Below are 27694 nucleotides of genomic sequence, written 5' to 3' on the forward strand. Positions count from 1 at the left end.
GCTGAAGAGCCTAGTTCTGAGTATTTTTTTCCGAAGATATAAAGCGTATATGAAGCACCTGAAGCGTTCGGGGGGGGGGGGGGGGGGGGGTAGAGCAGGGGACTTCTTCGCCCCATCCAGAGATTTCAAGCTTTGCAGGTGTGGTAAACGCCTCAGTCCAAGTCTCAAAAGGAGACTCTGTGGCCTGGGTACCTTCGACCTACCCTGTACTTTGCGCAGTACCGAAAAAGGCAGTTGTAAATGAGACGCTATTAAAGAGCCTTGACGAACAGTAATATGATGGTTGCTTTTCCTGGTCACAAAATAATTATGGCCAATTTATACCCACTTGTCTGCACCGAACTCTACTACGAAAAGTACGGCGTGTTATTTCCCACAACCACATTTTAAATCTTGAACGCGAAACATGGCTGTCAATAAGGAGGATAAAGGACGTAAGTGCTCTGTTAACAAAGTGTAGTTTATCAACATTAAATGAACCATCACCAAAATAAGTAGAAATACATTGTAGCCAAATTGTTACGTAAATAATTTGTGCACAAGCATACTTCTACAGGATATCAACCCGTAGTGAAAGTAAGCAGCATGTGCCAGCAGTAAGGAGAACTATCGTAGCTCCTGCACTTCGAGAACATGCGGATTAACGCGGACATCATTTTCATGAGAGGTGCCTGTGAATTAACCCCTTCAAGCGCTAATGCATTTGACTATGTGTGTGGCATACCCTATATATTCGAAGGAATGCTTTGCTTTCTACAAAAGGGATACGCTTCTTCTCGACGCTAAAAGCAGCCTTCCCTTTTCTTCGTTAGTTGGTTGTGTTAATTTTTTTTTTCTGTTTGGAGAAGGCGTGCTGCTCACGTGGAAATTCTGCAATCTTTTTCAAGGAGCTGAAGACCCGCCAGGATGCCCTGGGTTCGAAAAAAAACGGGCAGCGAGTTCTCGGATTCCAATTTCAAGCGCCCCGCGACCTCGACAAATTCAACGACGTAGTTACACACCTTCAAAAGTAGGTGGCCCTTCCAGAAGTTAATCGGAGGCGATCGATGGCGGCTGCTGCGACAACTTGATGGGAAGTAAACTGCACATCATTCAACACTATCCGGTCAATCGTGGCTGCATCTGCTCACGCTTATCATGTTTGTTCAATATTTGCAATTTTACTTGTTGTCCTCTGCTCACTTTCTTTGTTTAGTCCTCAGATACACGTGTGTAGGGGTTTCTCATGAGTGGCAGGCAGCTTCACAGGGGGTTTTCAATGGTGGTCCAGAAATTCGTCACACTGGAGTGGTGTACCCTTCTTCAGGCAAATCATTCCAGCCTTCTGACGTCTGCAGAAAATAAAGTAGTTAAGGTGCGATTACGTGCGCACGTGCGGAGGGTATACAGACTTGGAATGACTGGTCCGGGATGAATGGCGGTGAGCGGGAGATATGATATGTTATCAACTCGAGAAAGGTAGAAGTTTTGATACAGAAGTAGCCTGGCCATGTTACACTGTGTTTCAAGATTGGCAAGATTTGCAATAGTTATTAATGTTGTGACACTATATTGGAAGAGTAGTCATAAAAGGTAAATCAACCTGCGCAGTTTTGCATAATTTTGACGGACTTAGAAAGGTTAAATCTGTCTGGTGAGGGTCCTAAACTGAGAACCTATATTCTATCTTGGGCTATACATGAAATTTGTAAGCAAGGGTTTCGACGAAAGAGAAGGCAAATTTCTGATTTCGCCGGTGAAAGCCATGTGCGATTAGCCTTGTTTGATATTTTCGCCATGCGAGAGTGCCACGAAAGATTTGTGTTAAAATAACATCTACATATATATATATATATATATATATATATATATATATATATATATATATATATATATATATATATATATATATATATATATATATATATATATATATATATAAGACGTTACAGAGGATATTACTGAGCTACCTAAAAAATACGTGAGTACTATGTAAGAACTGCGGCAGTGGAGAGAGATTATTGCTGTTCTGACGATATTTAAAGGCATTTACCATGTTTCACACCGGTTTTCTACTCTAAATCGCATTGAAGAATGAGGGCATCTGAGCTATCGTTAATGGGCCGGTATATAACCCAGCCATCAGCAAATAGGCGTATGTTAGAAGCTATATCATTAGAGAAATCACTGATGTAATTAAGAAGAGAAGTGGGCCCAGAAGGGAACCCGGAGGTACACTAAAAACCACAGGAGACAGCGGAGAAGAGGGATTGTTTGCGGAAACAAACTGATGATGGAAGATCAAAACTCTACGCAACCAGTTACAGAATAGGGCATGAAGATTTAGGCTTTAAAGTTGCGAGAAAAGGCTATTACGGGGAAACTTTTCAGATGATTTCTCCAAGTCTAAAAACAATAATTCTCCACTTAATAACAACCCACTTAAGCTACACTGTGCTGTTTCTATTACAGCAGTAATGTAATACAGTACGTATGCGGGGTGTAAAGCTCCGACCCTTCACATTGGCTCTGAGGGACGGCTACTAGAAAGGTTCTAAATTTAACTTTTTATCAATCATTTATAAACAAAAATACCCAGAAATCACAGTGCAACTTCACTGGTAAGAGTTCTCGAGTACAATTAACGCTGAGTTATTTCATGTCATTACGCTCAAAATTAGATTATTGTTTAGTCTTATAATATTAACTTGGGCACATTACAAGTCAAATTATGCGTATACGCTAATAAGAGGCTTTATTCTTTTTTTAGCAAAACTTGTAATGAAGCCGGTGTAGTTGTAAAAAAGGATATAATATACCGACTCCATTGCATTATATTTCCCTAATTGTTTTAGTAAAAAAAGGGTGCTTTTCTTTTGTTCTGTACCCGGCATAGAGATTCAGCCAGCCTTCCTGTACATCTGAGTTTATATATTCTTAACTTGGTCCAGAGTGAATTTGGTATGAACAATGGGTGGTACAGCATGGAAATTCCTGGGCATTATTATTAGTGCCACGCATCCCCGCAAACTACATATAGAGGTAGGCTCAAAATAATCGCGTTTTGGTCTATAAGCAGCTGTACGCGTTCATCGGTTGATTCAAGAGTTTATGAAATATAAGAAGAAAAAAACTATAACATCTTATTTTCTCCGCCTCTCTCTTTGTCTTTCTACACCTAAGTCCATCACCGATGCATATTACAATGGCAGCGAATTTTTTATGCCTGCTTAAGTCTGATTTTCATTTAAGGGTTTTCTTTCTCTCCCCATCAGTCTTTTTCTCCAATTCATATGTATATCAATATTTCAAATGCGAAGAGGAAGCTCTTTTACGGTATGCACATACCGTTGTTGGTTTCGCTTCATCTTATAAGTTGACCATCATAACCGATTATAGCTAAAAATCGAAACTTAAAGTGCGCACGACACAAAGAGCATAGTGAACAAGTTCATCCATGACGAACAGACTTCATATGGCTGCCACTTCTTGCAGAATGCTGGTTTAATGTAGCAGTAAGAAATGCTTTTATAAGTATATAGAGCAGCGATTCTCACCCAATTTGTTTGGTCAGAGAATTGGTTGCCCCTGTATTTATAACACATTTGCAAGAACAAGCGGATGCTTATATAATCGTTTATGTTTTAATACAGATAACTTTGCGGTGAAGTTAATATAATTAATTTAACAAAAATCTTCTGTGACTTTTAGTGTAGACAAATGTCCTATAGGAAAACAGGAAATAGTCTCCCGGTCATGTTCTGACATTTCAAGGCTTCTCAACGCAGTCAAACTGCGTGCTGAAGGTGTTTTTACTTTGCAGGGATACTGGTTCTTTGTATGAAATCATATGCCCTCTATATGTTGCACCCTACAAATGCTGTTGATGGTTTTGTTTTAGAAAATGTAGTACTTCCATTGAGTTTTTTTGTTTCTTTTATAGAGTTTTTCTTATTTCTAAGTCGTTGTTTTCGCTTGACTACCCAGTTCCACCCACAAGCTATGGCAGCTAAGCTAAAGTGGTCAGAAACACGATACAAATAAGTCATAAGTATTATTATTTTCGAATCACTGCGGATAACTTAACCATCAATAGCGTCGTATTGCACACAAGCGTCAGCAGTCGATCGCCGAAGCGATTAAGCCCGCATAGCATCTCCGGTTATGGAAGAGAAGATAAGGCTACAATTATCAGAAATCACTGTTCAACGTATATGGATTGTTATAACTTCTTTCTCAAAGGTGGGATATCTGCCAACCAGTGCATCATTATGGCCTATGATGCTTGAATGGGAAAACTCGCACTCTTTCCAAAAATTTATAGAACGGACAATGAACTGCATTTTCATACGTTTGCGGTGCACCCTCTCTATATTACATCAGGGGTACAGCTGAGTGATTAGCCGAACAAAAGTTACAGAAGCATTTTAAGTTTTTAATAATTGGATCTTAGGAAGATAGTTAAAATTCAGTGCGCTTTTCCGCTTTGCAATTGATATTTTCAGCGCTTAGAAATCGAACACGGACACATCTATCTGATTATTGAAGCCCTATTCTTCAATATCAAAGAGGAAAGCGCCGAAACTGAACACATGGCCGCGTCATATGGTACTCAAACGTTACAGCCCCGTGCATCTACAGGTTCAAGATTTTTCTCTCGGTGGGTTGGTCGAACGCTGCACCACGCACAATAAAAAGACGGCATTTCAAAGTGCTTGATGTTGGTGGGCTTTGTTACTGCATAGGCTTACGAGGTAATGGGCGAGCAAGTAAGCAATCTTCGCCGCCTTCCGGAACTCCTGGTAATGCATTGCAAGTTGCTTTTTTGATGCAGGCTGAGAGATGGTGGCCATTTTCGGGACAAGTGCAGTCAAGCTTAGTATACCTTAATGTGCATTCAAACCAGTCACATAGTATAAATGTTAGCGATGCGGCTAGCAGAATTATGCAAAGGACAGAATGTTGGCCACTACCATTAGAACTCCCTCCAAAGGCTTTACGAAACACGGCAGAGAAGACGCGATGGCATAAAACGCAGGCTTCTCCTGGCAAAGATAATTGCCGTGTTTATATAGAAAAGCTCCCATTTCATTAAAGCATGTCGCTGAGCGAATGGTTTTGATGAATGCTTAAGATTAACTTAGCGCATAAAATGTGCAAAGAACACCGACGGACATTAACCATTGAAACATGGTGCTGCCAAAAGTTTTATTGAGGCCAAGAACAGTAGATATGTGCACCAAAATGTCATCCTTCAGCAGTTAAAGGTAAACAAACAAGGACGGAAACACGCTAGTAGGCCTATTATTAGTGAAAATATTGAAGAAGGACCGTACACTGTCCAGTGTATCAATTTAACGCAGCTTTGTTCCAGAACTGAACAGATGACTTTTTTCACGTTATGGGTCACCCGTAAAAGCCTAGCTTTCTGTTTCCACTCTTGCCTAACGCCTGTGAGTGCTCTTGCGCCTCAGTCTTTGTCGGGTCTCTTGATTGCGCTAAGATTTTTTCAGAGCGTTAGGTCTTACTCATCACGTTTCGAGATTTCGTGAAGTCTCCTACCACCCTGAGATCAAAGCGCCATCGGTGGCTGCAACTAGAAAAAAGCGTATCTAGCATTGAGACTTGTAGCGCCATCCAGAATAGCATTTTAGAAACCGCATTCCGCGTGCCTATGATGACATCACGGTCCAATATGGTGGATAGAGTTGAAAATATGTGATTATGACGTCAAGGGAGGAAACGTCGGCATAGTTTCAGTTTCTCAGATCCTATATAGCGCCCATTAAAACTGGTTATGCCCTCTCATCACTTTCCCCTGCACTCACCAAAAATTATCCTAAAACAGATAGGAAAAGTGCCCCGTTATGGGACCACTATACATGTATACATTCGTTCCACTACGTACTACTCCGACAACAACGGGCACCCATCCGGGGACAGTTGTATACCGAATTTGCTAGGCAAATATAATCCCATGGGTTGAGGTGTGGAAATAAAACCACAATTAAATAATAGGTGACCATGGTATAAATGCTATTACTAATTTAAGCGTTACCATATAGCGCCACAAGCTGAATTCTAAGCCCAGCTTGACCCCCAAATGAAGCAAATTTCGCTTGGGACGTATCTTGAGGGGGTGCAACTGGACAATGGGCAGACGTGCATCGTAATTACTCTGATAGATGGCGCTAGGCGGTGATCGGTTCTCTAGGCGGCGTGAGTGCACGTGTAGCCGAGCATGGTGGCAATCCACCCGTTTCAAAGGGTATTACGTTCCGTTTCTCGAGATGAGCGGCGCTTTCTTCTTCGCTTTCTTTATCTAGTAAACCAAACACCTAACGCTCGATAATTCAACGTCTTACAGACGATGGCGGACTTTGTTTAATCATGTGGTTTTTTCAGTGATTCTCTTGAGAAGTTAATACCGTCCGAACTGAATTATTTGTTTGTACCTTCATATGAAACATTTCCTTTCTTTTCAGACAATATCCGATAACTATTATAATTGCAGTCACGCATTTGTTCAAAATACCACCAAATTCTTTCTCAATGGGGCCCTCCGAGTGGGAAAGCAACCATGCCCATTCGCTGGTGAGTTCTGTGCGAGCCATTTTTGCGAAACCGGCAACGTCGTTAGCGTCTGAAGTCAGACCCACAATGTTTGGTACTCAATAGGTTCTTGAGCTGAACTTTGTGCACAAAATCTTCTGTGCAGCTTGTGCACTTGTGCTGATAAGACATTGTTCTTTTATCTTGGAATGGAAAAGTTGGAACTAAAACGCAAAGCCGATTTGCCCTTTAGAAATACCCCAGAAGAGCAAAGTAAAGAAAACAGCTTTTCGGTGAGCACGGCTGTGGCGCTCAGGGGATGACAGCAAAGCGGGACGGAGGGCTCGAACAGTTAAGGAATATCTGTCGGCCTGAAAGTTATTTTGCACAATAACAAAATTACAGTTGAGCAGCCTGGAAGGGTGCAATTTATGACGTAGGCAGTGAATCACGATGTGGTTAGGAATTAAACCTGCATGCATGAAGACCGCCGACTGTATCTTGAGAAATAACCAAGCCAAAGGCTAGGAGTGCGTATATTGCGATCTCACTCTCACATTATTAATAGCTGCTTACCGGTATCCCTCTAGGTAAAAATAACGAACATTCTTGTCAATACTCGCCTTCGGAGCAGAATCTCAGGAGCTAACGAAACGCTTGCACTGAAAATAAAAATAGCGCCGCGATTATGAAATCTTAAATAAGTGCACTATTAAGAAACCGAGAGAAAACTTCGCCAGAGAACAAACCCTATTTCGAAAAGTCCTGTTTGAAGTGAGGAAAAAATGACCTTGCGCAGAAAAACCTCGTTAAATCATTAAGTTGGGCTAATTGGCATTTGCCCGCTGGAATGATTTTCTTAACGGTTTAAAAAGATAGACACTACATCTACGACAAACGAACACAAGGGACCCTAGCAGGTGTTGTTGTGTATTTGCCTTAGGTCTAGTGTCTGTTTTGAAACTGAAGATTCCAGAAAATAGCAAACAAAGCACTGTCCTACAGATTTTGATGTGGCAGGATGATATTAGAAAGTTTGCACGAAGAAGGTGGCGTAGGAGCGACCAGTGAATGATTGTGTTACATTGCGCGTAGATGTTCGGATGATGACTGAGGTGAATACCACTGAGATGAGTCGAGTCTACAACTTAGCTTTAAGACACGAGTGCGGAACGAAGGTAGATGTTCTGGTCAGGTAAAGAGGTGAATTCGAAGGAAAATTAAGTTGCTATGCTGCTAAAGAGCGGCGTTTCGCTGTGGGTTTGGGCCACGATTTCAGGGTATTAAGAGCATTCACCATAGTTTTCTCTCTCAGATTCCTATATCGAAATGCACTAAGTGGCAAGTGTCACAGTTGGCAGCTGTGCAAGAGAGCATGGACCATGCATTTGAAAGGCAATACAGTTGTGGCTCTCTCCTATGTACGTCGGTTCCTTTCGTTTAGCGCTTTTTTCACTGCACCAATCGGCAGTCTCTTCGCAGCGATTAAAAAGGATGCGCACTACTTTGTAAAAATCTTTTCGTACTTCAGGAATTGAAAAATGGTTCTACCACTGTTTCAGTGCACTGACAATGCACCATCTTCCCCAAGTATTAAGAAGCCTATCACCGCATACCAAAAATTCTGATTCTAGAGCTTTTTGTGCTGATTGTTAAGAACTTCTAAGAGCTTCAATTCTTTAGGTCTGCTTGTATTCATGACATTATAGCAAATATCGCTCTCAACTCTTACCGTCATGCAGCTCACGCAGGTTGTATTCCATGCATACAATTTGAATTTATTTATACTTTCAAAAAATTGCTGGTGGTTTCGCTTTGGGTAACCATAGTCGAAAGCGAAAAGTTGCATCTCCCTGGCTACGTTTGTGCTTGAGCGACTGGCGGTTTCCATAGATAGTCATACTGTCACCAACACAGCAGTAGGCATTTTTTATTTGGTAAACATCTTGCGTTCTTCGAAACTACGTTAAATGCGCTCATACAAGACTCTAAATGATAATTGGTTTCTGAGGAAAGGAAATGGCGCAGCATCTGTCTCGGATCTCGGCGGACACCTGAACCGCGCCGTAGAGGAAGAGGTAAAGGAGGGAGTGAAAGAAGAAAGAAATAGAGGCTCCGTAGTGGAGCACTCCGTAATAATTTCGACCACTTGTGAGAAAGGCGTCCTTTCCTTTCCTTGAAACAAAGTTTATTTCACTTTCCTTCCCTTAAGGTGCGATTCGGTCGTCCACCGAGATATGTGAGACAGGCTTTATCTCCTTCCCTTAAAATCAATATTCATTTCTGTTACCTTTCCTTACGGGCGCGGTTTGGGTGTCCACCGAGATATGGAGACAGGCGCCATTGCTCATGGTTTGACGTCTACCTACATTCAATGTGAAGCTTCCCAAGCAGCACAGAGATAACTGACCCAACATTGGAACCGCATTGGCAAATGCCGGCCCTAAAAAGGACGAGGATGGAACCATCCTGTGGCAATATTGTGCCAGTTAACTGTGCTGCTTGGGTTGCTGCCACACAGACCTCCAGCTACATTCAAGGTCAAACTTGCGGCCCCGCGGACGGCTCTAAAAGCTGGCGTAGGGAAGCTTTTCGCTTTAAAAGACAACTGATTTCTATGAAGTGCCATGTTAGTAGTTAAGGAGCGCACCGAAATTACACAGAAACTCAGACATCTGCCCATTAGGAATGGCCTTAAAAGCTGGAACATGCCGTGTAATCGTCTGTCACGATGATTTTATCCCTGATTCCTGTGTAAGTACCTCAGTTTTCGTAAATGTGTGAAGAAATTATCTTAAGATTACCTAAAGAGTGCTACTTTTTTCTGGGCTTCGTAGACCAAAAAGAACCAGTCTTCTACGTAGCCACGCTACCCATGCGCAACGAAGGACCTAGTGAATATGTCGTTGTGTTTGACTTAGTGAAGTGTCTTAGAGATATGTAGTGATGCTGGCTTGTGTAATTATGGGTATGCGAATTAAGAACTAAGTTACTATGCCATGCAAAAGGGACTGTAAAACCTACCGCGGTCTACTCTTAGAGGCGAAGATAAACATCTGCAAGGTTCGGCTGACTAGCTGCTTACCAGAAAAAACAAGTAACATTAGATTCCTGGGTATTCAGCGCATTGAAAATAGTTTGCACTGCAGGTCACAGTTTGCAGCGTATGCAAGAGAGTGCGGACCACAGAAACAAACCATGCATTAGAAAGGCACAAGTGTTGTGCCTATCTCTTCTTACTACATCAGCTTCTCTTGTTGCGCGTTTTTTCTTTAATTTAATTAACCTGACATTCTAATATGTACTTAACACAAATGTTTCTGACAGCTTTACTGGCGGCGTGAATACGGTTGAGGTAATTGTGCAAAAGATGTGGCAGTGAACAAACAAGTCTGTGGCGACAGCAGTGGTTTGCACCTGAGCCTCTTCACTGCTCTTCGTCATATCATGATAATACAGTCACCACCGCAACCACTTTAAGGCATTGCACAGCTTTTCATCAAGCGTGACAATATCGCGCTCTGTTCCTGCATCACACTCGTATACTGCAACGCTGCTCGTGCTCATCTTAGAGCGCGTGCACTGAAAACTTCTTGTACAACCAAAACGTTGCTCTATGTCAGGGACAATAAAGTTAGCGTGTTTTTTCTGCGTTATTTCGCAAATGACCAGGATATACACAAAATTATTTCTTCGTCAGCACTTGTCAGATCGATAATACGACTGCCTGGTCGCTCTTAACGCTTGGCAGATAAACGTCTATTGTATGCCTACAAGGTTTTTTATGCATCTTGTATTTTCCACGCTCTTTTCAAGCTCGCGTTTCGTATTAAAAGCAATTCGCGCATTTATGCTTTCTGCTCTGGCGCTCAAAAATTTAAGCGTTCAATATTATCTGGTAATGTGTTTCTATTCATTGGCTTTTCCTTCCGTTGCAGAATGAAGCGTTGAAGAAGATGAAGGCAACAACCATAAGTGCCACGGTGACCGCCATGCCGTCCTTCACCATGGCGGCTATCTCGTGGAAGACCGCGGGGACTTGGGACGCGAAGAGGCCAAACTGGCAAACCACCTACTCGACCCCTGTGATTTATAGCCAGGTACTGATACACACCTCTTTACCGATGTGGAGAGGGCGAGTGCCTTTGAAAGTAGCTAGGCGCCTGAATTGCGAGAAAAACATTTTTCATGTTTTCGTGCTAGTGGCGAAACTTAACTCAACTCAACTTAACTTAACTTAACTTAAAAATAGTCTCCCGAGTAGATTATAGTGGGTGGACAGGCCTTTTCAGGTCACCACGAGACGTTAGGCTCTGGCGACCTCGCTGGTAGTCTCTCTACCCAAAGCTGTCTCTTCGAGTCGCAGCTGAGCAACGCGGCCACCCATTGTTCGGATTTCGAGAGCTGAAAGTCCTCCAGGACTATGTAAAGTGGGCGTTGATATCCCACATTAGCACATGTAACCATATGAGGTAGGGTGGCTTTTTCGTAGAGACGCACTTTGCCTTTGGGAGAGCTTTGTCCTGGGAAAATAATGGAGTTAATGCAGGGCTTGAGGAAGGTGTTGGAGTAGTCTCCAGACAACTATTGGGATTTGGTGTTAAATGTGTCAGGTTCTGGTAGTGACTACTGCTGTTGCGATAGTACGTGGTAATTTCGGGATGTTAGCACACATTCCCTTGCTTCTCTATGGCACGGGCAGCCGACCGCCCAGTCAATAAATTTTCGGGCGTACCTGTGGGCTGCTTCTCTCTCTGTGGATGAGGAGTATGCTAGGACGCAGATAATTTGGATCTGGCGATTGTTTAAATTAGTGTGCTTTCAAAGATTGAGATGGCGGCAGAATGCGTTCTATATTTTGGAGAATTTCGAACGGCTGTTTTCAAATCTTTGAGTAAGTACACTGCGGTACAGGGATGTACATTGCAAAGGTAATGCATAATAAGGCACCAAATAAAGTCAAATGACTAGATCGAGGCATAATAGACCATATCTGAAACATTGCCTCTGTTTTAAACCTTGATTATTAGCCTAAAAACATATAAGCCTAACACTAGAAATTCTGCGATGCCCTACCGACGTGCTAATCACCGCCGTGACGTAAAGTTGTCGATCAGTGGAACAGGACAAGGTATTCACCTGCGCGCGATATTCTGTGCCGCGCATACGCAAGAATTCTAGGCTATTTGTGAGAACGGGTAAGAGCACAGCTAAAATCTCTCATTTCCGGCAGGCAAAACTGCAAGTTCTTCCTCTGTAACATTACAAATGCTCAAAACACAAGTACGTTCATTAGCGACTGTCAGCTATAGGCCATGTCAGCGAAAAAAATGGTAGAGCAGGGCGACAGTATGATATAACTAGTCCTGATATTGGTAGTTTTATTGGTCTCAATCAGGAGAGCATGAAGTTCTGGCAAAGACTTAAAGGTCGTCCTACATCTGGCATGTGCTTGCGCCGGCGAAGAACGGAGTGAAACAGCTGAATGCCCCAAGTCATGTTAACGCTCTGTAAATTATGCTGAAAGAAAGCCAGTGATTCTGTGATTATTGAACGTTTGTGGTGCTGGAACAAGACATTTATCTCACCAAGCGCATTTTTTTCTAGCGATAGCTACATTACGGTAGCATTTCGAGCCTTCAGCGTGGCGGTAACACGTGACGGTGGTGGCGCAGCCACGGCGTGGCGGTGCCTCCACGGCCATGTGGTTGGTCACGTGACAAGACACGTTGGGCCGAGTGCCGCCGCGCCGGCGAAACCGAGCTGCAACAGCTGTGCACATGCACCGTGTCAAGTAGGACGAAGATGAAGAAGGAGCGCCCAGCGAAACGCAGCGGCGAAAGAGTGACTTTGCAATTCAATTGAGCAAGTTCCACTCGTCCAGCTGTAGCTATCGCGCCACTCAAGGGTTAACCAGAGCTAAAGCACCGCCAATATTTTGTAGCGATAGCTACATTACGGCAGCATTTCGAGCCTTCAGCGGGGCGGCGCCGTGGCGGTGGCAGCGCCGCCACCCTGTGGCTGCGCCGCCACGCTGTCACGTGGTTGGTCACGTGGCGCAGAGCAGCTGCCTGCGGCGCGGCGCCATGGCTGATCACGTGGTAAGTCACGTGACCAAGTTCCACTCGGCTAGCTGTAGCTGTCGCGTCACTCCAGGTTTAACCAGAGCTAAACCACCGCCAATTTTTTTTTTCATTTAATAACAAGCAGCAAAGCTACGCAACGAACAGGAACGAGAAGTAACAGCGCTTAGAAAAAAGCAGTGCGTCTTTTCTCAGCATTTCGTGCAGTCCTTGTGCGTAGCACTGCACTGCCTCTTGCACATGCTAAGAAATTCTGTGCGCGTCAGGACGGGCCCACTTTTTCAATCATCACTGTTAATATAAACAAAAATTTATTGGATGGTGCGTCTGTGATAACGGCTACGAGCCTCAGCAAATAGAATTGCATGTATTGCCTGTTGTGGCTGCATCCAATACTAAAGGGAGCACGGGCCACCATCCTGCCATGCTGGCTTGGCATTTAAATATATATATATATATATATATATATATATATATATATATATATATATATATATATATATATATATATATATATATATATATATATATATATATATATATATATATATATATATATATACGCTTATAAATTGCAGGAAGCGGAGAAATATTAGGCAGAAACCCACGCGCTATTTGGTGCTTTGATCCGCGATTGAACACCACAGCACTGCGAGCTATAAAATGATGCCAATATTTACTTTCCGCAATGAATGCTCCAATATAAAGCTTTTAAACATTTCTGAGACTCACAGCAGTACCCATAAATGAGGAAAGACTCATTGTCACTGGCCCAAGTGCTATCCCTTGGAAGCCACAGAAGGCAGCAAAGAGTCGTTTTGCAAGCCATCGTTTGTCACAAAAGCAACGAATGTGCGCAGTCCGACGATTTTAAGCATGGATGAAGCAACACCTTTATATATATATATATATATATATATATATATATATATATATATATATATATATATATATATAGCAAACAACGTTAAGGAAATGAGGGACTCGTTTTTGACAAACATATGAAGGGAGCCAACAGTCACCGAAACGAAGGTGCATAGGGGAATGTTTTTTTTTAATTTTTGTTAATGTGTAGTGCTGATCAGTGGGATAATAATACTTAGATTAATCTATCGCTTAAAGAAATTACTTATAAAGCAGCAGAAAAAACAACCATGCCGCCGGTGGGGTCCGAACCCACGACCTCCGAATATCGCGTCCGGTGCTCTTACCAACTGAGCTACGGCGACGGCTGTCCAATCTGCTGCTCTCGTGGGTATTTATGTTTATTGGGTGTAAGCGAACCTTGAGAGTGTTCACCAGCGCCACCCTCGTCCATAGCAGCGGACGTAGCACGTTCTGTATTATCGCGAGACTGACGTGGACCGTCATCAATCGGCGAGGGCGGAAACTGCGAGAGCCCTCTTATGCTTCCTATGGCATCAAGACTGCCCGAACCGAGACATAAATACCCACGAGAGCAGCAGATTGGACAGCCGTCGCCGTAGCTCAGTTGGTAAGAGCACCGGACGCGATATTCAGAGGTCGTGGGTTCGCACCCCACCGGCGGCATGGTTGTTTTTTCTGCTGCTTTATAAATAATTTTCATTAAGCGATAGATTAATTTAAGTATTATTATCCCACTGATCAGCACTACACATTAACAAAAAATAAAAAAAACATTCCCCTATGCATCTTCGTTTCGGTGACTGTTGGCTCCCTTCATATGTTTGTCAAACGAGTCCCTCATTTCCTTAACGTTGTCTGCTAATTGCTTAACGAGGGTCCCGGTTCTGGCAGTCTTGATGCCATAGGTAGCATAAGAGGGCTCTCGCACAGTTTCCGCCCTCGCCGTTAGATGACATTCCAAGTCACAATCGCGGTAACACAGGACGTGCTACGTCCGCCGCTATGGACGAGGGTGGCGCTGGTGACCACTCTCAAGGTTCGCTTACACCCAATAAACATAAATACCCACGAGAGCAGCAGATTGGACTGCCGTCGCCGTAGCTCAGTTGGTAAGAGCACCAGACGCGATATTCAAAGGTCGTGGGTTCGGACTCCACCGGCGGCATGGTTGTTTTTTCTGCTGCTTTATAAGTAATTTTCTTTAAGCGATAGATTAATCTAAGTATTATTATCCCACTGGTCAGCACTACACATTAACAAAAATTAAAAAAAAATTCCCCTATGCACCTATATATATATATATATATATATATATATATATATATATATATATATATATATATATATATATATATATATATATATATATATATATATATATATATTAAGGAAGCCAACAGTCACCGAAACCAAGGTGCATAGGGGAATGTTTTCTATTTTTTTAAATTTATAATGCCAAGCAATTGGTTTTAAAGAAAATTACTTATAAACCAGCAGAAAAAACAACCATGCCGCCGGTGGGTTCCGAACCCACGACCTCCGAATATCGCGTCCGGTGCTCTTACCAACTCAGTTACGGCGACGGCTGTCCAATGTTTTGCTTTCGTGGGTATTCGCTGGTGAACACTCTTAAGGTTCGCTTACACGCAAAACAAAAATACCCATGAAAGCAGCAGATTGGACAGCCGTCGCCGTCGCTCAGTTGGTAAGAGCACCGGACGCGATATTCGGAGGTCGTGGGTTCGGATCCCACCGGCGGCATGGTTGTTTTTTCTGCTGGTTTATAAGTAATTTTCTTTAAAACCAATTGATTGGCCTTAAAAAATAATAAAAATAGAAAACATTCCCCTATGCACCTCGGTTTCGGTGACTGTTGGCTTCCTTAATATGTTTGTCAAACGAGCCCCTCATTTCATTTGCCTCGTCTGCTAATATATATATATATATATATATATATATATATATATATATATATATATATATATATATATATATATATATATATATATATAATAACGACTCTTTGCTGCCTTCTGTGGTTTCTTCCAAGGGATAGCACTTGGGCCAGTGACAATGAGTCTTTCCTCCTTTCTGGGTACTGCTGTGAGTCTCAGAAATGTTTAAAAGCTTTATATTGCAGCATTCATTGCGGAAAGTAAATATTGGCATCATCTTATAGCTCGGAGTGCTGTGGTGTACATTCGCGGATCAAAGCACCAAATAGCGCGTGGGTTTCTGCCTAATATTTCTCGGCTTCCTGCAATTTATAAGCGTTTATACAGGGCAGCAGGTTGGCGTGAAACCGTTGACGTTAGGTTTACTCTTGCGTTTTGAACTGCTTGGTTAGTATTCACCACTGTCGAGTATTCTTTATCTGCGCACGCTGTTTTCAGTTGCGATAAGGAAATATCGTCCATCAGTCCTCATACTTTCTATTTAAGGCATAATATTTCTGCCAGTTTTCTTTGTCTAGTTCTTTTAACTCCCCTGAAGAATAAAGACGATTGGGGAAGGATAAAATTGGGAGGACATCTATGCTGCGCCTGAAGTGTATGACGCGACACATCAGACGGGTATTTGCAACCTAATATTATGTATTTGCCCTTTCTAGTTGCACATATTCATTAGCAGACAGCAGTAGGCATGCTCGACCACGTGATACGTCAGAATACACGCAAGGTCTCCCTTTAGCAAAGCCGAACGAACGTGCCTGAATTGCTTAGAGGTAGGGTGCCTCACTCGCAGCTCTACGGTAATGCCTTTAATTTCCACCCATTTACCCAATTTTTAGCATAATAATTTACTGTGCACCCTTATATGTCATAATGGCATTTCACCAATGTTTCCGAACACCCGCCGTAACGCTGTAGCGACCAAAATGCCATACCCAAACTTCAATATAATTTGTGCTTTCACGCAGGTTTGCGACAAATTGATTACCCAGAAGCCCGTGTTTAGTCCATCCACGATCCACATGTACGCGGGGTGGCCGAAAAACAAGGATCTCATCACGTTCGACACAACAGACACAATGTTGACTAAGGTATGTACGCCTTTGACGATGCCTTACATTATTTATTTCTCTTCAAAATAAGCAGAAATTTTGAGCAGAAAACAGAAAAATACTTGCACAGTGCACAGGTATTGCTTGCATAATGTTAAGGCTCATCAAAGAGAAATGTGGAACACTCCTACACAAAGTTTAAAGGAAGCGAAAAAAACGAAATTCGTGACAAACTCCGCTTACCTGAGCTATATCCTTTTCCGTACTTCAGAATTCACGTGTCCTTACCCTGTTTGGTCGTTAGCACTTGTCACTTTGCACAGCTTAAACCTCGTGTTCGACGCTTGATTGGCCTTAGTTGCATCCGTGCCAGAAAACCCAACACAACGCGACTTTAAACAGGGTCAGCGACCAAAAATACATGTTCCTTGTATTTTTTCCGTAGTTAAACTAGCTCCGTTGCAACTTTGCCCTACACGTGATGAGCTCGGCGGTGCGTGAAAAGTTTTTCGAAAATCGTCTGTAATATGCGCACAGTCAGAGGAATCTGCGAACTGCTTTCTTATTGGCCGGCGGTGGGAACTGTTCAATAGAAGCTGTTTTCTACGGGTCCGGGCGTACTCCAACCTTGCTATTGACGTGGCCTAAAAATAGAAGCTCTTCATAGGCAAAGTGTCACTTCTCTGATCTCAAAGCTCTCTTCAAAGTCACGGGCGAAGAAAACAACATCATCTAAATATAGCAGACAAATTTCCCACTTCAGGCCCGCCAGCACTCTATCCATTATTCGCTGAATTGTCGCTGGAGCAGAACAGACACGAAATGGCATCACCTTGAACTCAAACAGACCATCCGAAGTGATGAATGTGATTTTCTCGCGACTCTTTCAAAGAACACAATGAGCCAGTAGCCGCTCTCAAGGTCCATCGATGAGAAATCTTGGCGTATCAGAGCGTATCCAGTGTGTCGTCAATGCGGGGGGAGCGAGTAAACGTCCTTCTTCGTGATGTTTAAGCGGCGGTAATCAACGCAGAATCAGAGTGCCCTGTCTTTCTATCTCACTGCAACAACCGGTGCCGCCCATGGGCTCTCTTAAGACTGAATGGCGACGTCGTGAAGCATTTCTTCCACTTGGTCTCGGATGACTTGTCGTCCTCGCGGCGACACACGGTAGGGGCTTTGACGGAGAGGTCGGACCTGTTGGTCGGTTATAATGCGATGCTTGGCAATTGGCGTTTGTCGGACCTTCGGCGATGGTGAAAAACACTCGCTATAGCTTCGAAGCAGATTGCGGATCTGGTCTTGTCTGTTCCGGGGCAGTGCTGGGTTGATGTCGAAAGTGGGCGAGTTTTTTTTTGGTCAGGCGAATCTTCTGCGGATGGGTCGGAGAGGGCGAAGGAGTCTCGTACGTCAATATTTCGTCGTAGAAAGCAATCGTCGTTCTTCTGTTAAAGTGCCGGTAGTCTTCGCTGAAATCAGCAGTACTTCGGCTTGCCCGTTGCAGAAATGTACGATGCCACTTTTGATGCCGGTTCCTCTCTCTAGAAGCATTGCTGTGTTGTCCTCAATGAGATCTTCCATGTTCTTAGCATCCCTGGAACCTACAGTTACCATGACGCTTGAGCGGGGTGGCACGCTTACTTATTCATCGAGGACACTCAGCGCAACACGCTGCTCCATGGTCGTCATTGAAGGTATCTCTTCGTCCATCGAAATCATAATGAGCTTGGGACATCGGTCGATTATCGCCTGATGCCCATTAAACAAATCAATTTCGAGTATCTCTCGCGGAAGTCTTTCTACAGTACTACGAAGGTCGCAGGATTGGTATGTCTTTTGACACTCACTCGCACTGTGCATAATCCTGATGTCGTAATGAGGTGGTGGCCCCCTGCGGTGCGAATTTCTGGACCGTCCCAGGCGTTTGTGACATTCCGCAGTTGCGCAGCGTATGTTGCATTCATCACTGAATTATCGGCTGCCGTGTCGACTGGGGCGGTAACTTTCAGGCCGTCGATGGTCACTTCTAAGTCGCATGTCTTGGCGGAGGCATTGCACTTCGCCCTTGGAGTCGGGTGACAGGTTCGTAACGTATGTGAATCGTGGGTACGGCGTGCCATCGAAGCTTTTCTTGGTGGCGACGTCGTTTTAAAGGCGGTTCGCGTTGTTTTCGAGGTTGCCATTTTGTGCGGTGTCGGTGTAACAGGTGCAGCACCTTCATGGAGCGTGGTAGGTGGAGGATCGTCGGAATTTCACTGGTAACCTCCAGAAGTTGCTGCCTTTAGTTTCTTCTACGGGGCTAGCAGATCTTCCTCGTTCCCCGGCTGCGTAGCTGCGTCGTGGTGACGCAACGCGCGACGCTGACGACGATGTGAGCGCGAAAGGCCGTTCGGCGTGTACTCGTCGATTTCTTGCGGACGTTGACCGAAGCGTGGTCGTGATGTGTGTGTAAAAGGCAAATCCTCGAAGACGGACACGTCGGTATGGGCAGTGGTGAAGAATATGGCCCGCCTCACCCGAATGAAAGCACAACGGCCGGTTATCGGGTCCTCCAGGCGTTGCATTTCCAGGGGCTTGAGCATCGCTCGTAGGTTGGGTGGGCGAGGGCGGCGTTTTGGAAGACATGGTGCACATCTGAGAACATGTAGAGGCTGTCGTTGGGGCTGAGGTGTGTGTACTGCAGCGGCGCAGGTCACGGCCTAGGATTTTATGGCCGTCGGAGTGCCACGTGCCTGTTGCAATTCTTCCCGTACAGCATCCATGAGCGCCGCTGCTTGCGTCTGTGCGGAGGATGGCAGCATTTACCGTAGCTCCTCGCAGATGATTTAGTGGGTAAGTTCCCGAAAGCTGTAACTTGTGGTGGTCATCATATGTGGACAAATTGCAGAGACATAAGCAGGGCGGTTTTACTGCTGAGTCTGGACATTGAGGGTCTTCGTAATGGTCCAGGGTTCTTGCATGAATTCCTGGATGGCTTTGGCCGACTGGCGGACGAGGCTATGGAAGAGTCGTTCTTTGACCCAGAGCATTAAAAACTGAACTTTTATTCCTCAGTCATATCGTGATCAGCGCGGCGAAACAGGCGCTTCATTTCATCCACGTAACAGTGCATGAGCTTGATCGCAAGCTGGATCCTGGACTCGAGGAGTCATTCGCCACTTTATTTCCTGACCACACTGGTGAATGTCCTCAACAGTTCTGTCTTCAATAGCAGCCATGTTCCAACTGTTGAAAGATACAACGCTCTGAAACTGGTCCAACCATTCCCGAGGGTCTTCGCCTGGGGAGCCATTGAATTTTGGCGGCGTCCGCGGAGGCTGCAGGACTATTGGGATCGACGTCTCTGACGAGGGCATGGTAGACGTTGCGGCGTCTATCCTTTGTCGCGTGCAGTCCGGGAGGGTCCCGAACTGGCTCCTCTCCTTGGCGATGTTTTGTTTGGTGAGCCTGGTGGTCCGTCCTCCGGTGCGACGCGCAGAGGTTAGGTGTCACGACTTCAAGGGGGTGTCCGGATATGCACGGTTTCCGAGCACCTGCACCAGATGTCACAAAGTGGTGACTGTAATCCGGAGAGTGAAAATACAGCAAACATGACGTCTAAACAAAACTCTTATTTGGCTGACTTGCGCCCACAATGGACTGAATCACTCGGCGGCGGTGCAGAAGCAAGCGTGATCGGCGGTAGCGCAACAGGATCCCCGCCACTTCCTGCCGTGGTCAATCGTTAGCTGATCGAGAATTTTCTAGATTCTGGAACAACGTGGAATCGGCTCCACCTGGATGCGATCGATTGAGGTAAATCTGGCCGCGTCTTGCATCGCGAACGAAGCGATAAAGCGGCGTGTAGGCAGCTGTGAAGAATGAACGAACAAACACTACAAAGATGTCTGCGACGTAGTGTTCGCAGCCTACGTCCAACAGTCCTCCCAGATTTAATCCTCAAAGCAAGGCATGTGAGCCTCGCTGTAGCCTGAATTTGTGAATTCAATGTTGTCGCACCGCACACATAAGAGGAAATGCTTACGTTGGATGTGAAACCTAGCTTTCGCTTTTCCACCATATGAAACCAAAGATGATTGTACACGGCTGTGCAGGCTGCTTTATTCTCATGAATTTGTAGCACCCCACACGCCGCGCTCGGCTCGCAGGCCATTGCACGCGGCGCCGGATAAGAAAGAGGAAGTTGGGCTAGGCCGCCGCAGTGCGAGCAGCGCAAATAAATAGTTTGAACCTCAACGCTGTCGGAGCTGGTTCTTCCTCACCTTAGCTCCGACAGATTCGGCGAGCCGCCTTCGAACACGCAACCCCATCCTCCTGCTTGGATTCCGCTGGCTCTTCCACCCTGTCTACCGGCGGCGACACGCCCCCGAAAGCTCAGCCTCTCGGTGCCTCGGTGGCCGTGTTCGAGCCGTTCAGCTTGCCGCCATTTTGGCCCAATAGCCCCCGCACCTGGCTCGTTCATTTCCAGCTGCGACGTATGAGCAGCCAGGAGACCAAGTTCCTCCACCTCGTGTCGTCGTTGCCTCCTGACGTCGCTGAGGACTTAGTGGACGTCATCAGCTCGCCGGGCTAGGGTCAACCCTTCGACACGTTCAATGCGGCTATCATAAGCCGCGAGTGAGCGTCCGAGGGCATCTAAGTCCAGCAGCTGCTCATCGCTACAAGGCTTGGTGACAGCCGCCCTTCGCAGTTCTTCCCTCGCATGCGCCAGCTTCTGGGAGACTAGGCTGCTCAGCACGACCCACTTCTGCGTGACTTGTTTCTACAGCGCCTTCCCCAACACACGGTCCCTATCCTCGCAGCTGCGGGTGATGTTACATTAGACAAGCTCGCTGAACTCGCTGACCGTGTTGCGGACTCCTCACGGCTCCCCAACGTCAGGTCTGTGGCCAGTCCGCCTCCAACAAATGCCGCAGACTCCCAGCTTGCCAGCATCGAATGCTGACTTGACGCTCTTGCCAGGCGGCTCGATGTCCTCGCGCCTTTGCCGCGCCGTTCTCCGCCGGGGTTTAGGCCATGCCATTGCTCCCCGGAATCCCAACCATTCGACGCGCGGCCAACCACCTTTCCCTCAGCTCTCTGCTGGAACCACCGCATTTTCGGCAGCTCTGCGCGCAAGTGCACACACCCGTGGTCCAGGTCGGGAAACGCCGCGACCGGCCACTGGCGGTGGCAAGTGCTGCGGGTGGACGGACATGACGCCTCTTTTACCTCTCGGACAAGATTACTGGCACTGCTTTCCTGGTCGACACGGGAGCACGAGCCAGCTTCATAGCGGCCTCTTGGGCAGATCGCCGTAGCAACGAACAGACCTCCCCGCTCCAATCGATCGACACCTCCCTCATAAGCACGTATGGCCCTACGGTCCCTGACGCTTAACCTCGGATTGCGCCGCACGTTTCGCTTGATCTTCATTATCGCTGACGTTTCGCAAGCTGTTATCGGCGCGGACTTCCTCAGTTTCTTCAACCTAGCCGTCGACATGCAAGCCCATCGCTTCATAGACCTCAGCCGCACCTCTTCGTCAACGGCGTACTCTCCACCACTGCGACGACGGGGCTTCGCGCTCTCGTCCCTGTTTGGCCGTATGCGAATGTTCTGGCTGATTTTCTCAACCTCACAAAGCCACATACCAGAGAGTCACCGGTGAAGAACTTGGTCACTTAACCACATCGTGACATCGGGAACTCCGGTGTTTGCTCGCCCTCACCGTTTGTCGAGAGGACGCCTCGCTATCGCTCGACATGAGTTAGAACACATGCTGGAACACGGCATAGTACGCCCTTCCTCCAGAAACTGGGCATCGCCACTTCATGAGGCCAAAGGAAGATCCGGGTGACTGGAGACCATGTGGAGATTACCGCACCCTCAGCGCTCACACTTTACAAGACCGCTATCTACTTCCTCACATAATGGACTTCACATCAAATCTGACTGGGTGCACGATCTTATATAAAAGTGACTTAGTGAACGCTTATCTAATTCCTGTGGAGCCCGTTGATATTCCGAAGACGGCCATCACCACACCGTGCGGCCTCTTTGAGTATGTGCGGATCCCTTTTGGCTTGCGCAACTCCGCTCAGACTTTTCAGCGAGCTATGAATGAGGTTACGCGAGGCCTCCACTTCGTGTTCGCTTAGATCGATGATCTCCTCGTGGCAAGTTCATCGGGTACTTAGCATGAAGGTCATTTGCGCGCCCCCTTCCACCGACTGGATGAATATGGGCTCCTCATCAACCCGAACAAGAGCCTCTTTGGCGTAGCTACTATAGAGTTCCTCGGACACCTTCTCACTCCATAGGGCATTCTTCCTCTCGACAGCAAAGTCAAAGCCATTCGAGATCCCCCCCCCCCCCCGCCGTCACTCAAAAAGTTGAGAGAATTCTTGGGCCTGCTGAACTTTCACAACCGCTTTCTCCCGAAGCGCGCCTCTTTCCTGAAGCCTCTGACATATATTTTGGCTAAGAAAAAAGATTCTGCTGCGCCACTTGAGTGGACTGAGGACGCTGCCGCTGCATTTGCTGCTGCCAAGAAGGCGTTCGCAGACGTACTTTGCTCATACATTCAGTTTCTGATGCTCCACTGCGCCTAGTCACCGACGCCTCGAGCATTGCCGTCGGCGCAGTTCTCCAGCAATACGTCTCTACTTGGCAGCCCCTAGGTTTTTCGCCCAACAGCTGAAGCCACCTGAGACTAAATACATCGCCGTCGGTCGAGAATTGCTCGCTGTGTACCTCGCCATCCAGCACTTTAGCCACTTCCTGGAAGGCCGGGACTTTCACGCCATCACGCACCACAAGCTCTTGACGTTTGCCTTCCAAAGGAATCACAACACCTACACTGCACGCCAGATCAGCCAACTGTGTTTTATGTCGGAGTTGATCTCCGTCACGTCCATGGCACGGAGAATTCTGCTGCTGATGCGCTTTCCCGTGTTAGTGCCATGGCGTCCGAATGACCAGTGGACATGGAGGGGCTAGAGGCTGCACAGCGCAATGATCCAGAGCTGCAACATGTTCGCTCCTCAGCCACGTCCGTCCTTCGCCGACTGTCCACTGCCGTTCCACTGGCGTCTTGCGCCCCTACATACCATTGGCTTTCGGTCGCACCATTTTTGAAACACTGCACCGCCTGAGCCACTCTGGTATTCGTGCTACGCAGAAGCTGATCACATCTCGTTTCCTTCGGCCAAGCATCAACGCCGACGTCCGCCACTGGGCCCGAACTTGCCTTCACTGCCAGCGCGTCAAAGTTAACCGGCATGCCGTCAAGCCTGCCTCTCCTTTTCGGCCGCCTGACGCACGGTTTTCCCACGTTTCTAAAGACAGTGTTGAACCACTCCCGTTATCAGGTGGGGCCTCTTATCCGCTCACTTGTGTGGACAGTTTCATCCGCAGGCCCTACAGCCGAGACCGTTGCTTTGGCCTTCATGCCCGGCTGGGTCTCTAGTTTCGGCTGCCCGTATGTAGTCACCACCGACCGTGGTCGCCAGTTTCAGTCGGCCCTATTTACTGCTCTTGCCAATATTCTGAGCGTTCGCCACATCCATACGACCCTCTACCATCCTTCGGCCAATGACATGGTGGAACGTCTGCATCGACAACTGAAGGCTGCCCTTACCACTTATCAGCCAAGGGAACGCTGGTCCGACCACCTTCCTCTCGTCCCATTGGGTATTCGCTCGGCACTGAAGGCTGACCTCGGCTGCTCTTCTGCTCAGCTAGTCTACAGCGTTCCCCTGCGTTTCCCTGGGGAATTCTTCTCTCCTTCCTCCCCTTCGTTAATCTATGACGCTTCCACGTACATCCTGGACTTACGCAACACATTTCGCCACATTACTCCTGTCAGCCCTGCAGCCCGTCACCCTCATTCCGTGTTCGTCAGCCAGGACCTGACCTCCTGCACCTATGTCTTCATACGCCGTGACTACGTCTATCCACCCCCACGCCGGCCTACGATAGACCGTTCCGCGTCCTCCATTGTGCGCAGAAGGCCTTCACGTTAGACATCAATGGCCGTGAAGACGTCGCGGCTGCTGGCCGCCTCAAACCAGCCTACGTTGTCACTCCTCTGCCTGTCGGCCCTACACTCGCTCTCGCTTCGAGTGCGCCACCATTGTGCGCAGCTTCCTCCAAACACATCCGTTTCGCGAATGCTGTGGTTTCGCTCTACAGGGGGGAGCCCTGTAGCGCCCCTCGCGCCGCGCTCGGCTCGCAGGCCTTGGCACGCGGCGCCCGACAAGAAAGAGGAATTTGGGCTCGGCTGCCGCAGAGCGAGCAGCGCATATAAACAGTTCGAACCTCAACGCTGCTGGAGCTGGTTCTTCCTCGCCTTTGCTCCGACAGATTCTTTTTAGGGCTGTTGCCTCTAGACTGGAATCGCACCGAATGCAAATTTCCGCAATAATAGCCGTGTATTGGTTGTCCAGTTGACTCCTTTATAAACAAAGAATGAGGAAGGTAACGAAAAGGCTTGAAATCTTATTTAACAAGTCTTGCGCTTTACTGAAAGGAGAACGAATTCGGTAACTTATAGCACAAAAGCAGAGGTAACTGGGGTAGGAAGAAGAGACAGTTCATTATATCTTAGGTGATATCAGGAAGAAAGACACGAGTGGAGATGCAATAATGGATAGCACTTAAGTGACGGTCGCTTAGAGTAAACGATTTCATTTTAGAGGAGGAAAATGTAGCGGATTTGAGACTCAGGTAAGCGGATGAGGTTCAATGCTTTTTGTGGTAATGTGTTCGAGGCTTGGTCAGATCCAGGTTAGAGATCGGTGACCTGTGAGCTCAGACTGTAGTGGTGATAATGTTGACAAACAGTTGGCGAAGGCATTATTTTCTGTTTTGATCAGCTCTATTGTCTAATTTAACTCAGATGCAGATGTATTTCGCCGCCTTTGATCCACTTCCGAAAAAGCACGGCTGGGCGCTGTACGACGTGGACTACGACGATTACATCAACAACTGCTCCCTGGCATCCGCATACGCCCGCTTGAAGGTCATCAAGCAGTACCTGATGTTTTGACGCAACGGCCGGCGCGCAGCAGAGAAAAAAAAAACCACGATGCTGGCTTGTATTTTTATTTTCCGATGTAATATTTCTTCTTTTATATATACGTGAACAGAGTTGCAATATGATGTTTGCTCTTACTTGCATATCATGAAGGCCCAAGCGAAATGTAAATGAGGTGTTGTGCACCACCTTAATATTCTAGAATATTCGAATATGCTAGAAAAAGAAAATATTATTAGCCAGCGGCCAACAACACGAAATGTTCTGTTGTAATATTTTAATGGAATCACGTCTAATAAGTTTTCTGAACAGTTATCTTCTGTGGTGAGCCCTCTTAGCAGGACACATCTTAAGTCGGCCTTAAATAAATGTGGTTTTCATATGACTTTGATCCTTCCAAAAGCCTATTTTCTTTAGTATGTATTAGAAACGAAGACCATAAAGGCAACCGGGGGTGAGTATCGTTAGTTTTCTTTAAGATGCCGTGTCAGTCAGATATCAGCGCATCCGGATGCTGCCGGGTGATAATTAACAACAGCTTTTGTGTTCCAATAGCTGTAACACAAGAACGAAGTTCCCAGCACCTGAAAATAGACTGCACTGGTAGGGACAGTATAAAACCAAAAGAATCTAAGAACAGCGTTTTTACAAAGGCTTCAATCTTCCCGACTGACTATGGCCAAAGAAAATATGTGGAGGTATTGAAGAGGAACTAGCAATGTTATACCGTAACACTCGCATTCTATACACAGTGCTTTCTGCCACCGATATTCATCTTTACACAAAACATGAACACACGGTCAAATATGCCACTTATTAAGATGACCAATGAGGAGAGCTGATGCCTGCTACTCTTCCTACACTTGTTTACACCATTCATGCCATCCCAGCGAGTGTTGGTTCTGCTTGATTCACATTATAAAAAATCTCATTTACCGAATTTTGATAATATCCATTCCTCTCCTCCTGTGTGTGCTTCATGAATCTTGAACGCGTAATTTTGGTGCTCAACTGTTGACACAGAGACATCGATTGCAAGTTTCAGATGGTACCGCAAAGAATGTTTATGATTGGACGACAACCTACACAGTGGGTTAATTAGAATAACAATATTCATCGCTGATTTTCTGGCGCAGCAATTTTTTTTGCAATGAAACCAAATGTGATCGTGAGACGTGGGGACAGAAAACAACTCTACACCAAACACCTCTAGGAAAGGAAGCATCACCCTCTTTCATATGATCGGTGTGATATCGGCACCTACTCAAATTCGCTGTCAAAATTCAGCAGAAGTAGTTCACACACAATTTCACAAGGAAATGGAAAGTGTGCCCTTCATGACATGCAAGATGGAAGCCAGCCGTCACTGAAAACAAGCCGCGCAATGGAGGCTTTTTAATTAATCTCCTACCGATGGAAACTACAAATCAGAAGCAAAAATTGCCACAAGCCGCCGGCGGGATATGAAGCCACGACCTCCGAATTTCGCGTCCAGTGCTCTACCAGCAGAACTACGGCGACGCCTGTGCTATCTTCTGCTTTGGGGGTATTTTACGGGCAGTGTAACCAAACCTCGAGAGTTCTTCAGTGCAGCCCTCCTCTATAGCGGTAGACGTAGTATGTCCTGTATTACCGCGGGTGTAAAAACCAAGCTATACTGCGAATTGATTACCCAACAGCTGAGTACTGGGAGGCGGCGCTGTACAGCTCAATTCGGAAGACCAGCATTCACTGGTAAACCAGGCAAGAGTGGCGGCAAACTCCAATAGGCTCCTCAAATGATGGCCGACCCAACCATTCGTTGCAGTAAACGTTTTTTTCTCTGCCACGTAACAAGCGATTGATCGACGAGAGCGGGAGCTGTGCGGTAGTCTTCTCATGCTGCCTAAGGCATCAGCACTGCCAGATTAGAGACCTCTCTTAAACTATTGAGCAGACAAGGAAATTGAAGGGTTGCTCGTTATGACATTCATGACAGAAGCCAACAGTCGCCAAAACCAAGAAGCATAGAAGATTACCTTTCTGTTTGTCTTATTCATCAGTCAAAGATTAATAAAAACAGAAAAAAAACATGCCACCTTTGAAATCTCCATCAACGACCTCCGAATCACGCGTCCGGCGCTCTACCAACTGAGCTACGGCGACGGCTCTCCAGTCTTCTGCATTCGG

The 27694-nt window shown here is 46.1% G+C and overlaps 1 protein-coding gene across 1 annotated transcript in view; it reads left to right on the forward strand.

The window, feature by feature from the left end:
* The window catches only part of LOC144104952 (uncharacterized), a 51518-nt gene extending 25654 nt beyond the window's left edge, over positions 1–25864 (forward strand). The window contains exons 8-12 of the mRNA XM_077638181.1: positions 888–1009; positions 6465–6573; positions 10470–10631; positions 16423–16545; positions 25388–25864. Of these exons, the coding sequence (XP_077494307.1) occupies positions 888–1009; positions 6465–6573; positions 10470–10631; positions 16423–16545; positions 25388–25537 (666 nt within the window). The 3' untranslated portion in view covers positions 25538–25864. The remainder of the gene's footprint in view (positions 1–887; positions 1010–6464; positions 6574–10469; positions 10632–16422; positions 16546–25387) is intronic.
* Positions 25865–27694: the final 1830 nt, after the last annotated feature.

Source organism: Amblyomma americanum, chromosome 9 (assembly GCF_052857255.1).
Source record: "Amblyomma americanum isolate KBUSLIRL-KWMA chromosome 9, ASM5285725v1, whole genome shotgun sequence".
Classification (NCBI taxonomy): domain Eukaryota; kingdom Metazoa; phylum Arthropoda; class Arachnida; order Ixodida; family Ixodidae; genus Amblyomma; species Amblyomma americanum.